Source organism: Siphateles boraxobius, unplaced genomic scaffold (genome assembly GCF_051911475.1).
Source record: "Siphateles boraxobius isolate OS27281-9 unplaced genomic scaffold, OSU_SipBor_1 25, whole genome shotgun sequence".
NCBI classification, from domain to species: domain Eukaryota; kingdom Metazoa; phylum Chordata; class Actinopteri; order Cypriniformes; family Leuciscidae; genus Siphateles; species Siphateles boraxobius.
This window is the reverse complement of record NW_027508866.1, coordinates 33,049,702-33,067,167: the sequence shown is the minus strand read 5'-3', so window position 1 is coordinate 33,067,167 and position 17,466 is coordinate 33,049,702. Positions and strand designations below refer to the sequence as shown.

The following is a 17,466-nucleotide window of genomic DNA, read 5'->3' as shown; positions in this document are numbered from 1 at the left end:
AAACAATCCTCCCTGAGGCCCAATGTGGTTTTCGACCAGGTAGAGGAACGGTAGACATGATATTCTACCTAAAACAGATACAGGAAAAGTGAATTGAGCAGAATAGGCCTCTCTTCATGGTATTTGTAGACTTTACTAAAGCACACAACATTAATGCCTACATGATGAGACACCTGAGACAAATTCTAGACATTAAATAGTGGCACCATATATCAAACAAAGAGTTACTAGACTAAACCAACACACCTAGTATGTACGAAACATTAATCCAGCGCAATCTGAGATGGGCTGGCCATCTGAGAAGACTGGACAATAGTGACTACCAAAACAGATTATCTACTCCCAGCTCACAGAGGGGCACCGTGGCATAGGTAGGCCAAAGCTGCGCTTCAAAGACACAGTTAAAAGGAATCTCAAGCATAAACAGATTCCACTAGGCAACTAGGATCGCCAGGCAAAAAACAGGACTCTGTGGAGAAATCTAATTCGAAGGAAGTCATCATCGGACACGATGGACAGCAATTGAATCTTAATACTTCAACTTGAAAATGATTACAGATAGTTTTTAGAAAACTGTCTCTTTTTTTAGTTTAAGTTTAACTCTGTAAAGCCTGACATGAAATAATAGTCCTAAAAATCTAATTTTAATCAGAGGCCAAAACTCAGCAAAAATATGCAATTTCACGCCGTTGCTGATATTTATATGGCCAAAAAGTGAGATGAAATTCTGACAGCTATTAATTCAATGAGATCTTCTATAAAATGCATATAAATATCAGTCGTCACTCTATATCTGCCAATAATACGTCTTAGTAAGATGATATTAAAATACTTAGTTTTATGATCAAAGCTCTGTAGTTTTTATTGTGGGGGGGGGGGGGGGGGGGCAAAGCATATAATGCAGTGTGATTCAATGATGACTGAGAGATGAACAAATAAATCTTTCTCAAAAGCCTGTTGTATATTTGATAGTTGTTACATAGATTTTAACATGATTTAAAAAAAAAATTATGTATGGATAAGTAAACGTTCAGTCAGAATAAATGCTCACCTTGACATATTGCTAACAATATAAAAATTATTCTTATGTTTTCTTTATAAAAGTCATTAAATATTTCACAACAACAATACACATGTAACCTGAAGGGGGACATTACTACAGGGACTTTTACTTACTTTTACTTTACAGATTTTCATCAAATATTTATATTTTTTTTATGTAAAGTAACAAAATATTTTTAGTTACAGTGGTTCTGAGTGGTTGCTAGAGTGTGAGAATGAGTGATGTGGAGTGTTGTTAAAAGCTAATAAGTTTCATAGGTGACGTCCAGCACCTTTAGTTTGTTTTCTTTTCGGTTGACGATGACGGCTGTGATCTGCTGATCCATGAAGATGAGGATGGTGACCAGCAGAGCGGGTACAAAACTGGCCATGCACATCCACCACGGGTTCTTCCCTAAAGGCATGACGATCCAGCCGCGATCCGGACGCGTGGGCTACACACACAGAACAATACTCAAGAAAGTCAGCATAGCAATAACCAGTGGTTGTCACTGAAATCACTTTGCATGTTTTGTAACGCGCATTGGATTAACGTGATATTAGTACATAATCATGAAGAAAAGGCTCAAATAAATGCAAATGGGAGGTAAAGAAAGATACGGGTGTATTCATTGCACAACGTACCTTAAATTCAGTTGGCACAATCAGTTTTGGTGTTTTAAGTCCCATTAACATATCAAGACCAACAAATGTCATGATTGACGTGAAGATTGCAAAATCACTGATGAGTTTCCGAAGCTGCACATTTGCAGAGGAAAGAGAAAGATGAAGACATAGAAAACTAGACACAACTAATTAAGAACTAGAGATGATCAAAGGCTTTATAAGACAAAAGCGCAAAAGATTTAAAAATGCAACAGTGGCATGTTTGATGCCTTCAAGTCTTTCTGAGAAGTTTTAATATGATGTGATTTGTTTGTGCTGCGTAACACGAGAATGATCCTCATTGGTTCTCGCACATCAAGCAATCATGCTTCCATTTACCACAACTGATGTGTTTGATGAATGTTTATATGTAACATTAAATCTGTTTATCATATAAAGAGATCGTGTCTCTTCAGAAAATTTTGGACTAAACCGCTCAATACAAATAGATTAATTTTACAATCTCTTTATGAAATTTTTGAAGCATCAAGGTGGTAGTTGTGTAGCTGTCAATGGAGGGACAGAAAGCTCTCAGATTTCATCAAGAAGATCTTCATTTGTGTTCCAAAGATGAACGAAAGTCTTACCGACTTAACAGATTAACATGAGAGTGAGTAATTAATTAATGACAGAATTTTTATTTTTGGGTGAACTATATTTTTATCTTAGCGGCTATGTTTATGCAAGAACTTACTACTATACAACATTATGGTGGCATTCATGTATGCTTTTCCCCTATATACAACATGATGAAGACTTGAAGGCAGCATTTCATTCAAATATAACCAACATGAAAGGCATGTCTGTGACATAACATAAAGATAGACCTTTATCTGGGTGGGTACATGCAGTTTGGGAGTTTCCAAGGACAGCACATAATCCAGAGCACAGAAGACCAGGATGGATATAATTATGGAAAAATCTGCTATCAAGGCGCGACACTTGGGAGAAAAACAGAAGCAAGTTGGGGAAGAGAGAGGTAAATACAATATGGAGTAGGATAAGGGAAACTGTCTCCATACGGTCTGTACCAGAGAATACAGAAGCAGGTGTATTGAAATACATGGGAAATACATGTGAAAATGCTCAACACAGTGTCCCAACCTTGGTGGGGAAGTAACGGCTGGTCTTGAACTTCTTGAGCGAGATGGTCATGGAGTAAGTGCCGAAGAACAGGATGAAAGACAGCATGGCCAGATCTGGGACGTATTTGCAGGATTTGCCCACCAGGGAACCGCCAAATCTCAAGCACTCTTTCTTAGTCATTTGACTCCAGTCCAGAGCCGTGAAGTTAAACTGAGAGGAGGAGTGAGATCGTGTGTGCGCACCGACCACAAAACGGTAAAAAAGTATGGTAAAAGTAATAGTGATATCTTTTGTGAAGAAAAACTTATGAAAAACATAACAGTTCAACTCACCATAGAGTAATCAGAGATGTTTTCAAGGCCTAATGGAGAGGAAGTGTTGAAAGCCACTGCAACAGAAGGTAAACAAGCACTAATAGTGTTTTATGCTTATTGACAAGACGTATCATACATATCATACAATAACATCTTATATAGATGTTCAAGGGGTGTCAAGAATTGTAACAACATGCCAGTAGACGATACTTACTCCAATCAGCATCCAAATCAAGTGTGGGCGACAAAAACAAATTTGATACACATAAGCTGCAGTGGTCAACAAACCAATATGTCATCCAAAAACCAAAAAAAGGTCAACATAACATTTTAGTATGGAAAACACTTTTCCTCCATTATTGAACAGAAAATATTTTGGGTCAAGAACAATGAGCGAATGCAGGATTGAAGTCATTTGTGGAGAGTAAAAATTAAATTATTAATTGTAGTCATTTTAGTAGACAAAAATGAAATGCCATTTTAGTTAAATTGACACAAATTAATTAATGCAACACAAAACACTGACTAAATTGAAATGATATTTTCATCAAGACAAAAAATTGTAATTAAAAAATTACTATTATTCATAATAAAAATATTATTATCATTATTACATTCATTATTACAAATAATTACAATAACAATACATTTTATTATTTTGAATATTAATTATTTGAATCATTTATTTTAAAACATAATAACAATACTATTTTTTTAAAATATGTCATCCAAAAGTAATTATTATTATTCATACTAACAAAATTGAATTATTTATAACAATTATGATACTAATATTGATATTTGTATCATTGAATAATAATTCTATTATTGAATAATAATAATAATTACTTTTGAATAACATATTAAAAAACAAACATTATTATTATTCATAACAAAAAAAATACCTGTATTATTTTTTAATAATAATTACTTTTGAATAAAAAAAAAATATATATATATATATGTATATATATATATAGTATATATAAATATTATTATTTAAAAAAACATTAACCACTTTTGAATAAAATATTTTAAAACATTGTTATTGTTATTCATATTATTATTAGTTGGGGACACTTAATATTCAACAGTATTATTGATCTGACTGTACTGACGCTGTTGTATGAGAACTGAACTGAGCTGGAAGATGACATCACTGTTTTCTGCAGAACTGCTTTATAGATGAAATGAACTAATTTAATAATTGATGATCTTTATAATAGAACTACAGCCGAAATGAACATGCACTGGTGAATGAAAAGTCAGGAAAGTGTAAGAAGAAAGTAAATAGAGTCAGTTTTTATTTCACAGAATAATGCCACACAGCCTGACTGGCCGAGGTTGTTTTTCACTGGGTCAAGGGGTCAGACTCACCTTGATCAGGAGCCTGGCACTCACACTTGTAGCTGGTGATGTAATCTGGCTTGAAGTCTCGATTGATGGGGTAATAATTGAAGGTGCCCATCATTTTCTTAAGGGCATCAGAGATGAAGATGAAGGAGATGAGGCTGGAGAAGCCCTCCTCTGTGAAGCGCGTCATGTATTTGATGATGTAGCTGGCGTCTGTTGCCACCAGGATCAGACACTGGAGGCAGGAATGCAAGCCGATCCAGAGCCGGATCTCCATGTAGTCAATGTCATTGTTTCTGAACACAGACGACAATTCAGTTAAAGAATCAAACTCAATGGAAGACATATTTTGATGATTTTTAACTTTACTAAATTACAGGATGTCACACTCACATGCTGAATTCATAAAGCAGCTTTTCAAAGATCAGTATCGGTCCCGTAGAGCTGAGGATGATGAGCGGTTGACCGCCGAAAAAACAGAAGACCGCGCCGGCCAAAGCCGTGCCCAAAAAGCTTTCCATCACACCCTGAGAGTCAATGAGACACATCAAAAATTTTGGAGCAAATCATGAAACAGAAAAAAGTTCAAACACTGAATGCACTTTCAATAAATAAAACATGAAATTAATGTATTAAAATTTTGACTTAATATTGTGATAAGAAATTCAAAAATTTTTAAAACTATGAGTATTTGTCATAATTGTCTCATAATTTCGACTTTTAGTCACAATTATTAATTACAAATATTAATAAATTTTTTCCTCATAATTATGACTTAAAAAGACAAAATTATGAAATAAGTCATTATTATGATTTACTAATGCATTATTAAGTGGCAGAAATGGGCATCTGTGTGTTTCTGCCTCAAAATAAAAAATTAAAAGGTGATTATGTCTCACAGCTGCAACTTTTTTTCTTGCAATTGTGACCTTATATCACACAATTGCACCTTTATTTCTCACATACTGTACATTTTCATACATTTATTTTTATTATAAAATGCCTTATTTTAAACTTTCTCTCACTTTCTCCTTTTATTTAAATTTGCACTCTAAAATAGAAATTGTATACTGGCCAGGCCAATTAATTGCTTCATATTTGGCTGTTTTGAGATTATTGTATAGGCATTATGTCAATTATATTAAAATATGGGCATTATATCCAAACATTTGTGGCTAGGAGGTGAATTACTTGGTAGTTGTCCGTGGCGTCCCCCAGCAGTCCTCCAAATGTGATGGCATTGGTGATGCAGCCCAGGTAAATGAAGAGCACTGCAGAGATCGACTGGATGTGGAAGCCGTCGTAGAAGTCACTGAGACACCAGGGCGCTTTACGTTTGATGTCCAGCCACAGTCCTCCGCAAAATCTGCACAAACAGAAAGAGTCTCAGAGGTCGCGTAAGGTCAATCTGAAACTCTAGCACTAGCAGGTGCTCAGCGGACGCTACCGGCCAGTGAATTTCAGCTCCTCTCCAAGCTCATGCGGCGCTGGCATTTCCTCGTCTTCTGCAGATGCTGCGCCTCCTCCTGCATTCCCGTTCGGCTGCCCCAGCTCATTTAGAGAGAAAACTGACTTCCTGCAGAAACAAACACAATGAACTCTGCGTAAACTCCCTGAAACATGCAACAGCATTAATTAAGAGTAATATTTATTATGACAGAATAAGTATTAAATAATATATTTTTCAATTTAGATGCTACCACATGAAGTACATGTTTTAGGTTACAAAATATGTTTCAGAGTGTGCTTTTAATGATAATGCAGTTTGTAAACGGTATTGTATGTCTATTATGTTGACAAAACAGTTCAAGTTCGGGGTCATTAAGACTTTCCACTGTGTAAGGATGCATAGGCCCCGATACCGTGGGTGCTCGAAAATACCGAGCACCTACGTGTGCCAGACTGCCAGTTGGCTACATTCATTTTTAATGAAACATTGCAGTTGGTACTGTGAAGCGTCTGTCACACTGTGATTGGTTATGTCGCTGTCAGTCGCCTGCTCCATCACCAATCGCAGCGTTTCTCGGATGAAAACGCCTCTGATCGCGGTTACGTGTCAGTTAAACTTTTGATCTCCAATCCTGTCTGTATTTGTGATGAGTGGCGCTGTCCTGAGTTGAAAGATAGCCTACTTTACGGCTTTATTATCAAGTAAATAGGTGTGAGCGTTCGTGTCGGCGGCTGTCCATTTCCTAAAAGGGGTCGCACACTGGACGAGAAGCGCAGCGCCGCGTCGCGCAGTGCCATGTCTTTTAAAATTCGAACACATTATTCTCTATGAGTGTAACTAATGGATAACACACACCGGCGGCGCCATTTGGCGTCTGTCCGCAGCGCCCAGCTATGGCGCCCAGCTACAGCTTAGGACCTTGTTCAAAATCCTGCTGTGCCACAGAGTGCGATTTACATAGTTTTATATTAAATTTACATTTATTTGTCTGAAATCGTCATTAATGTATATACTGACTTCAACCTGTGCTGCAATAAACATTTAGTTGTACTTTTAATTCATTTACAGGAATCTGCTGCTTGAATGAAAATTGCTGATGTTATCGGGTTTTCAGGTGATATTCAGGTGATATTCTATAAAGTGTTCAGACTGCAGACTTTGCAATGGTTGTATTTAATTGTACAGCACAATCATAATAACATAGTAAGACATCTTAATTCCATAATTTCCTTAAACATAACATTACAATGTTGCTGGCCATAAACTGACAAAGTGCCTGTCCGGTGTGCGATAGGCTACCTCGAGTTGTCATAGACGCGGCGCTGCGCTTCTCATTCGGTTCTGAAATGCAAAAAACTTTTGACTAGGCCTAACGTTACTTTTTTTTTTTTTTTAAGAAAAGACACACAGGCGTATTTGAACATATGCAAACTGAGTAGCACACAAATATGAGGCAGATGACAAGTGTAGTGGGCGTGCGCACACATGAGTACCCACGGAGGAAAACATAAATCGGCGCCTATGTAAGGATGGATTTTCCTAAGAATGAATTCAAGAATAAACCTGCAATAAAACAATAAAAAAAAGTCACTATAAGGTGTATATTTTCCATGTAGCTCCCACCCAATCAGAAGCTTGGCCCACCCTGGCCCCACACCACATAACAGCCAATCACAAATTTGGTGCCGCTCTCACGCCACGCCACACACCATGAGAGGTTCTCTCGTATTGCGTAAGCTAGCTTGCGCTACGGGTAAAGTCATCTTTGCTCGAGATATTGAAGGGAGAAATTATCCTTAATTTTGTATTTATTGTCAACGCAGTGCAGCAGCTAGCAGACCTAGAGCAGGCCATATTGCGTGCTCATTGGTTGCCCTGCGGCAACTGCTGCAACCTACCACTGAGCCTCGCGCGTGACGTCACGTCCTCACGCGTCATAGCCCACCAAAATGGGGGTGGCGTAGCGTATAAAAGCCAGGCTCGTAGGTTTTCTCACTGATTTCATCATCTTCAGCGAAACTCTCCGCATCGCTGGACTTTGAGAGAAGGCGCCGCCGTTGAAACCAGCGACCAGCAAGCAGAGGAAAGAGCCTGAAGAAGCCGGCCGTCTTCGCCGCCTTCAGCCTTCCGTGCCTGCTACGCCATCCGGCGACGAATATCCTTTTAATGCTATTGCTTTCTGTGTTCTTTCTAAAAGAGCGCGAGGCGTTTTTCTAAAAATTCCTCGCAATTCCTGTGGCTCGTGCAGAGCCCCGCCCAGCGCCGGAGACTGCCATGTGATCTGCGCTCTCTGCCTGGGCACGGAACATGGGAAGCGCTTCCGCAGTCGACCCTGCGGGCTCGACTCGAGGCCTTCGCTGTGAAAACTGTCACCCCGGAGCATGCCGGACTACGTTACATCCCGCCAGCTTCTCTCTCTCTCCTTCCCCGCCCCTCCCGGTAATTCAACCCGCTCGCCTGCAAAATCTCAAGAGTATAACTTCTGGTTATCCGGCTCATGCCGTGGTGTTCTAAGAGTAGTATTGTGCCCACATCTCAGTGTTCACCCCTACACGCAAGCACGTTACCCCCGTGTCTCTCACACTCACAGAGCCCACTCTCATAAAGCTGGCAAATGCCACTCGAGTGTTAGATGTAGAGAATGTGCCCACAAATCTGTGCTCACACCTACTCGCTGCCCGCTCTGTTACACGGCAACAGCCTCACAGCGGCCATGTTATGAATGTAAGTCACGTGCCCGCCCACGGGCGCTCACACTTACTGACAAACACTTCGCCCCAGGCTCCGCTCGCGATAAATATCGCCACGTACGGTGGCAGAGAGAGCTCAACGTGCTGCAACTTAAGAAAACGCATGCAAATAATAAAAACGCATGCAAATAGTAAAAAACGCATGAAGGTAGAAAAAAACGCATGCAAGTAGAAAAAAACACATGCAAATAGAAAAAAACACGTGCAAATTAAGAAAACATCTTCAACAGTTTCACAACACGCATGTGCTCCAAGTACTCACAACACAACTAAATACAGAAACGCGCTGCAAAAGTTCACAACACAACCAAATACAGAAACGCACTGCAAATAACACAGAACACAACGGAAATGTTTCTGGGGGAACCAAATAAGTGACGAACCCGGCTGGGACGTGCATACAGCTCAAAATTCTACTTGTCTCTATCACCATCACTCGCGACTCGCGGGTATTCTCATTTAAACCTAACTCACTGACGTTTTCCTAACCAGAAAAAAACCTGATTGCCCTGCTCTGTCTCTGATTGGCTAGTACTCTGTGCCATCAGGGTCAGAGCCAAATAGAAGCAGGATGTGGGTGGGAAAAAACTCTGTGTATAGGGAAAGGGGAGAGACAGAGGGAACAGGCAAGACAAACTCCTACGTTTAAATAACATGTAGAAAATATCTGCTTGAGCTGAGCACAAGCTGAGCACAAGCCCAAATAAGCAACTACACTTTAGAAACAAGCCCAAAAAAAAAAACGCGACCGGCGACTACCATTATTTGTATGCGACTTTACAGAAAAACAAGCCCAAAGTCGCTTATAATAAGCGGACTTGGCAACACTGATTGGTGACTGGACTGTAGGAGAGTTTTTATATATTAATAATATTTTAGATATTATAGATATAGATATATTATAGTTTAATATCGTTTCACCTTTTAACTGTCACCCCCCCTTTTTTCTCATGGGCATGAAAATCACTATTCAAACTTAAATGGTTGTAATTCAAGAATGCTTTGGAATATAGACCTATGGTTGGTCTTGTTTTAAAGAAGACATTTGCCAGATTATTGTTGAAGTGAAGTATTTTGAAATTATGAAAGTGTAACAGAAAAAAAGTTATACAAGTTTGAGTTTATGAAAATGAACAATGTAAAAATATAATTATTTATATTTTATATAAAATATATATATATTACAAAATATATTTTACTCTAAAACTGCAAGAAAATGTAAGCCAAAAATCTGAAGAAGTTGTGTTCCAAATTTTAGGTTGATATCTCAAAAAATGAACTTTTCAGTAAGATTTTATTTGGCCGCAGTACCAACATTTTTCACTGGATGGACAGCCAAGCTTCATTACAGAAGAAAAATAAACTGTACCGTGTGCACAGTTTTACAAAACTGGGCACAGTTTACCAATCTGTCCACATGGATGTAAATTGATAATCTGTACCCACAGTTTAAAACGATACGTCCCCACGGATTGTAAAACCATGCACACATGATTTATTTATTTATCTTTTCCCGGAACCTAGGGGGGCTCCGTAGAAATTTTTTTACTGTTTTACTGTCTATGAGAAAAAGTCGCTTGTTTTGGGCTTGTTTTCACGGGCCTGGTTGCTTATCTGTCTCGCGAGATCTGGCAACACTGCCCACAAAGTGTGGCGATCGGAACCCGGAGGCTATTCTGCCCGTGGCTATGAATCTAAGTTATGTGCCCGCTTACGAGCGCTCACGCTTACTAATAAACGCCCGGCGCTGCTTAATAATGCATTATAAGCAGAGAAATTTTAAAAAGAGTATACATTCTGGATATCCGGCTCACGCCGAGTGTGTTTTATGTGTAGAAAACGTGCCCACAAGTCAGTGCTCACCCCTACATGTAAACACTATGCCCCATGTATCTCACATGCTCACAGACCCCACTCTCATAAAGTTGCCAAACGCCGCTCGAGTGCTAATGTAGACAATGTGCCCACAAATCTGTGCTCACACCTACTCGCTGCACGCTCTGTTACAAGGCAACAGCCCCACAGCGGCCATGTTATGAACGTAAGTCACGTGACCGCCCACGAGCACTCACGCTTACGGAAAAAAACACTTCGCCCCAGGCTCCGCTCGCAATAAATATCGCCACAAAATGTTCCTCATTCCCAGTAATCGGGTCATATCAAGTGGTTCAGGCAGTTACAGCTCTCGGCGAGCCGCCGTTACAGAGATCAGAGAGCACGCGCAATAGCTCTAGAAATAGCCAAACTGCTGTGCAAAGGGGCCATAGAACCAGTACCTCCTTCTCAGAGCGAGTCAGGTTTCTACAGCCGTTATTTATCATACCCAAGAAGGACGGAGCTCTAAGACCTATCTTAGATCTGAGACATTTGAACAAAGCTCTCATGAGACGGCCGTTCAAAATGATTACGACCAGACAAATCCTCGCGAACATTCGCCTTGGAGACTGGTTCGTTTCTCTCGATCTGAAAGATGCATACTTTCAGATTCCGATAGCCCCGCGTCACAGGCCATTCTTGAGATTCGCCTTTGACGGTCGGGCATATCAATACACCGTCCTCCCGTTCGGCCTATCCTTAGCACCCCATACATTTACGAAATGCATGGATAAGGCTCTCGCCCCTTTGAGAGTGAAAGGGCTGCGAAATCTGAACTATTTGGACAATTGACTGATTTTAGCCCAGTCAGAGATGGAACTGATATCTCACAGAGCTGCGCTTCTCAGCCATCTGGAAAGCTTGCGTCTCACGGTCAACTGGACCAAGAGCTCATTACTGCCCAGTCAGTCAGTTTCCTAACTAGGAATAGAACTTGACTCGGTGGCGATGACGGCCCACTTATCGACACAGCGCGCGCGCCTTGTTCGAACAGCTAGCCACGTCTTTCCAGAAAGGCAGCATTATACCTCTGAAGACATTCCAGAGGCTAGGCTGTATGGCATCAGCTGCGGCTGTGCTTCAGCTGGGCCTGATGCGCATGCACCCGCTACAATGCTGGCTGAAGTCCCAAGTGCCTCACCGGGCTTGGGTTTCAGCCTACAGGTGAATCAGAGTGACTCAGAGCTGCGTGTCGGCTCTGCAGCCTTGGTTAGCAGCCGACTGGTACCAGCGGGGAGTGACGATGGGAGCTGTTTCACACCGATTGGTCATCTCGACGGACGCCTCCAACCTGGGTTGGGGCGCCGTCTTCGAGGGCAGACCGGCCTTTGGCCTGTGGTCGGACCAAGAGAAAACTTCCACATAAACTGTCTGGAAATGATAGCGGTCGAGAACGCCTCAAACGCTTCCTCCCGTTCATACAGGACCACCATGTACTGGTCTGCTCGGACAACATGTCGGTGGTGTCCTACATAAACCGTCAGAGCGGCGTCAGATCCAGAAACCTCTGCCATCTGACGGAACGCCTTCTTATGTGGTCTCAGGGACGCCTGCACTCGCTGTGCGCCGCGCACGTGCCAGGCCATTTGAACGACGGTCAGACACACTGTCCAGGAACCACATCCCCCCGGGGGAATGGTCCTTGCACCCCCAAACAGTCCAGTTACTATGGCGCCTTTTCGGCAAAGCGAAAGTCGACCTCTTTGCGTCAAAAGACAACGCTCATTGCCCGCTGTTCTTTTCAAAGAACGCGGATGCGCTGGCCCAAATCTGGCCCAGCCTCCCACTTTATGCTTTCCCTCCGGTCTCTCTGTTACCACAGGTAATCAAGAGAATCAGGGAAACGCGCCACTCGGTGCTCCTTATAGCCCCGCGCTGTGAGAATCAAACTTGGTTCCCGGAGCTGATGCGGCTGTCCCAAACAGCCCCTTGGTCGATTCCGGTGAGGAGAGACCTCTCTCAAGCCCGCGGCTCAATCTGGCATCCCCATCCAGAGCGCTGGTCTCTGCACGTATGGTTAATCAACGGATACCCGTTGTACTGCCAGAGGGAGTGATGAACACGATCACGCAATCCAGAGCCCCCTCTACGAGGCGGCTTTACGCGTCTAAATGGACGGTGTTCTCCAAATGGTGCGCCGATAGAGATCAAGACCCATGAATGTGCGGGGTCCCGGGGTCGCTTAGTTTCCTTCAGGAGCTGTTGGATAAGGGCAGGTCCCCATCCACGCTTAAAGTCTATGTGGCGGCCATTGCAGCGGTCGCTGATTCGACGCGCGGCCACCCAATAGGAAGGAACGAGCTCATCATTAACTTCCTTAGAGGAGCTAGACGGATGAACCCCCCCGCGACCCCCCTCGGTTCCCATCTGGGATCTTTCACTGGTCCTAGAGGCCCTGAAAGCTTTCCCCTTTGAACCGTTATACTCCGTGGACCTAAAGTACCTCTCGCTCAAAACCGTTTTTCTGACAGCTCTTTCATCAGTTAAACGTGTGGGGGATCTACACGCGCTATCTGTTAGTGCTGCGTGTCTTGAGTTCGGGCCAAATGACTCTAAAGTCATCCTCAAGCCAAGACATGGTTATGTCCCTAAAATATTGGGCACCCCATTAAGAGCACAGGTCATTTCTCTCTTGGCTCTGCCTGCATCCGACAGTGCGGGTGATGTGAATCTCCTCTGCCCCGTCAGGGTGCTCAGGATTTACATTACGCGCTCCGCCTCTTTCAGGCGTTCGCAACAGGTCTTTGTCTCGTTTGGTGGGGGCACAAAGGGTCTCGCTGCTGCGAAACAAAGCCTGTCCAGATGGATAGTGGAAGCTATCACATCTGCTTATATGTCTAAAGGTCTGCAATGCCCTTTGGGCATTAGGGCGCATTCCACCAGAGGCGTGGCCTCGTCGTGGGCTTGGTCCAGCGGAATTTCCATTCATGACATTTTTGAGCAGGCTGGCCCTCTCCGTCCACATTTGTTAGGTTTTATAACCTGGAAGTTCCCGCCTTGCAGGCTAGACTTCTGTCAGTGTGAGCAGTGTGTTGTCCTGCCCAGATTATCATGCGCGGACTTCCCTCACGCGACGTTAGCTCTCCTGGTTGAGCTCCACTATAGGTTGAATAGTTATGGACCGGCGACGCCGCTCTGTATACCCTATATGTGCTTATAACATGTGCTGGCCCGCATTGCTGGCCACCTGTTTCCCACTTATCTATGTTCCACGGGAATCCCTGGGACTCATGAAGTGGAGGCTGGGCGCGCACGGCGTTGACAATGGGTTCCTGTAGCGTAAGCTAGCTTACACAATACGAGAGAACCTCTCGTAATTGAACGATACTGGGTTACTAACGTAACCTCGGTTCTCTCTAGAAGAGGGAACGAGTATTGCGTAACCTGACCGTGCAGGCGCCACAAGCGTCTTATCGCTTCAGCTGATGAAACCAGTGAGACAACCTACGAGCCTGGCTTTTATACGCTAAGCCATCCCCATTTTTGCGGGCTATGACTAGTGACGTGACGAGCGAGGCTCAGTGGTAGGTTGCAGCAGTTGCCACAGGGCAACCAATGAGCACGCAATATGGCCTGCTCTAGGTCTGCTGGCTGCTGCACTGCGTTGACAATAAATACAAAATTAAGGATAATTTTTGTCTTCAATATCTTGAGCAAAGATGACTTTACCCGTAGCGCAAGCTAGCTTACGCAATACTCGCTCCTCTTCTAGAGAGAACCGAGGTTACTTTAGTAACCGAGTATCGTTCTCATGCAGTGAAACATACATCGCGGAGCAGAGAGGACACTGACAACGCGCTGACAGATAGGAGAGAGCAGGTTACTTTTAATATGAAACAAATGTCTCAACTTTCAAATTTGGACATTTTTTAACGAAATGTGAACCTTTTTTGGCTTAATGTGTCTGACAGATCGCTGTAGAGCCTCAGTTAAAGCTGCTCGTGAACCGATCATCTCTTCCTTCTAGTTAATTTATAGCATCAAATAAACATGAATGAACATATGAAGGAATGTTGTTTTAACCGCTGAAAGTACACTCCGTTTTTCAAGTTCAAATCCTCTAACGTTAATCTAACTCTCCTGACTGCTCTGTCAGCCAAAAATGACGGGATACGGCAGATGGCGGATCATGGTCAGATCGCCTGTCAATCAAACTCCCTGTGAAGGGTCAATTCAGCTCCAGATATGTTATTTTCTGTTTTCTTCCCAACCCCCTCTTTTTTTTCCTCAGAGACAGACTTAGCTCATTCCCTTCGCTACCTTTGAGGTAAACGAACGTGCTGAATTATGAAGCAATATAACGACAGTAACAGCCAATTAACTTTATTAGAACTATTAGTGAACTTGATTACCACACTTTAGTAGCCTAATAACATGCACAGATTTCTTGTTCCGAAAGGAAAACCTCGTGCTTTTAGCTTATGAAAAAGCAATAACACATGAACTGGACATGGATGAGTTTGTACCAGAATTCTCTAAAATGAGTACAAAGCTAATGTTGTAAATATTATAGTGATATAAGTAGATATTTTTCAAGGCCTGCCCTGTTTTCCTCAAATCTAAAGTTACTAAACTGATACAAGATCTGTTGTGTGGTAAAAAAAGAAGAAGAAAAAAAAAGATTCTAAATAGGCCTATAAGCTACATAAGAATGTAAAAATAAAAATGTTAAAAACAGCGATGGCCAAAAATCTGTAATGTTATACTAAAAGACGTGAGAAAATAATTCTTCAGAAAAACAGCATTTCAGATAAAATTAACAGTTTTAGCTTGTAACAGTTTTCTAAAATGAGCTTTTCTTGTGTTGTAAATGGTATAGTGATGTAAATAGTTATTTTAAAATACCTGCTCCTTTTTATCAAAATCTATAGTTACTTAATTGATACAAGATCTGTTAAGGGGTAAAAAAAAAAAAAAAATCCAAATGCAAAAAGAGGAAAATGTTTAAAAGATTTATTTTTACATTCTCTCTCTCTCTTTCTCTCTCTCTCTCTCTCTCTCTCTCTCTCTCTCTCTCTCTCTCTCTCTCTCTCTATATATATATATATATATATATATATATATATAACTAAATAGTTGCAAAATATATTCAAAAAATATTAAAAAGATAACACAAACAAACACACAATAACAAACAGCAACCCTAACAAATGCTTTAAATGTATGATATTAAAACTATATCAATAGACATGTGAGACTAAAGCATTAAATAAAAAGACATGACCCTCCCCTATTTTCCTCAGGTGATCCATTCCATAAATACCGAATGTCCCTAACAACAAGCCACTTTGAAATGTTGCTGTTTTCATAAATACAAAAGTTGGGTGACCTCCCTCTGGGCTAAAAAAATTGGAGTACCCTCTCCTCAACAAAGAATAAAAAGACATGACCCTCCCCTATTTTCCTCAGGTGGTCCATTCCATAAATACCGAACGTCCCTTATCTGCAAAGGAGATCTAAGGGACAGAGAGCACAACACAACTGGCCCAATCTAATCTCTTTCCCCTCATGCTGTATTCCTGACTCTGTACACTATCTTCTCTCTTTCAGGGATCATTCAGGCATGCAAATCTCACAAACCTCCAGCCTCCAGTTGTGTTATGTGAGGGCAAAATAAATCTGGTGCGAATGGTAAAGTTGGTTCATTCCCGCAGCAGCGGGGAAACTCAGAAAAAGAATACAATGACTTTTCTTCTGTTGTGGGAGATGTCCCAATAAAGATTGTTGATAACCATTTGTCTTTATCACAGGCATGGGATAACTCAGGCATGACCACTTGGGTCATGAGAAAGGGTCCAACAAAAGCGGAATCAATATTTGGGTGCTAGATGTTTATTGTTCTTTTGTTTCACTTGGGTAGAACTTACCACACTGTTGCTGTGTGTCTCTATTGCCAGGTATGCTGACTCTTTTAAACTACTTTTGATATTGCATTTTGAATTATGTTTGTATTTTATGCTGATCAGTTACGTATTAATTTTAATCCTTTCGATTGATTTTTAACTCTGCCTTGCAAAATAAATGTTACATCTTGATTTACTCGGAAGTATTCTGAAATCATTATTTTAGTAAATTATAGGAGGCTTGTGCTACCGCAAATCTTGCAGGGTAGGTCAAACTAAAGGCGCATGTATGAATGGAGCAGTAGGCACATCATCTGAAATCCTTTTGATTTCTGTCTGTCACTGATTTAGCAAGTTGTATGGAAATATAGCTAAAGTAAACTACACTTTTTGTACGAGTGAGCAGTAGTGTCACGGTAGACACCGTTCATCACACAGATCATGACAAGTAGGCAACCGACTTAAGAGGTATTAGCTAAACCTGAACCCTCTGACTAAATTCAGAATTGACAAGCTTTGTGTCCGAGAGAAACACGATCGGGCCGACGGGATCTCTGTGCGGGATTGGGTCCATAATGAATTAATAAATGAAAGTATAAGAAACTCAGACTAATCAATGATCTAAATTAAATCACAATTAAACTTTTGATCAGCTGTTAGGATAGAAAATCAGTAAAAGATAAAGAGTCATTCAAATTTGGAGTCAGATTAAATTATTCATGGAGTCAGGATTAAAAATAGAAATCGACTGTTTAATAAATTAAAGTGATTTTTCCAGAAACGCCCAAAAAGACACACACGCTGAATTCCTTCGACCATGCCATTGGATTCCATTTTTGGGCCAGCGGTGGAGCTTACAACTGTTTTGAGAGAAGTCTCTTATGCTCACCAAGGCTGCATTTATTTGATCAATAAAAATGGTACTATTGTGAAATATTATTACTATTTGAATACATTTTTAAATTTTACATTTTGTGATCAAAGCTAAATTTTTCAGCTTTATTACTCTAGTCTTAAGTGTCACATAATCCTTCAGAAATCATTCTAATATGCTGATTTGCTGCTCAAGAAACATTTCTGATTATTAT

General features: G+C 41.2%; 1 protein-coding gene across 9 annotated transcripts in view; it reads right to left on the bottom strand.

The window, feature by feature from the left end:
- The window catches only part of slc4a5b (solute carrier family 4 member 5b), a 61,643-nt gene that overhangs the window by 14,560 nt on the left and 29,617 nt on the right, over positions 1 to 17,466 (bottom strand). For 5 of the 9 annotated variants that reach the window (XM_077243580.1, XM_077243579.1, XM_077243583.1 and 2 more), the window contains 9 exons: positions 5,908 to 6,036; positions 5,652 to 5,826; positions 4,854 to 4,987; positions 4,485 to 4,756; positions 3,126 to 3,181; positions 2,812 to 3,003; positions 2,535 to 2,648; positions 1,687 to 1,800; positions 1,335 to 1,496 (listed from right to left, as the gene is read on the bottom strand). In XM_077243580.1, coding sequence (XP_077099695.1) covers positions 1,335 to 1,496; positions 1,687 to 1,800; positions 2,535 to 2,648; positions 2,812 to 3,003; positions 3,126 to 3,181; positions 4,485 to 4,756; positions 4,854 to 4,987; positions 5,652 to 5,826; positions 5,908 to 6,036 — 1,348 coding nt within the window. The remainder of the gene's footprint in view (positions 1 to 1,334; positions 1,497 to 1,686; positions 1,801 to 2,534; positions 2,649 to 2,811; positions 3,004 to 3,125; positions 3,182 to 4,484; positions 4,757 to 4,853; positions 4,988 to 5,651; positions 5,827 to 5,907; positions 6,037 to 17,466) is intronic. The other 4 variants (XM_077243585.1, XM_077243587.1, XM_077243581.1 and 1 more) reach the window with 3 other exon arrangements.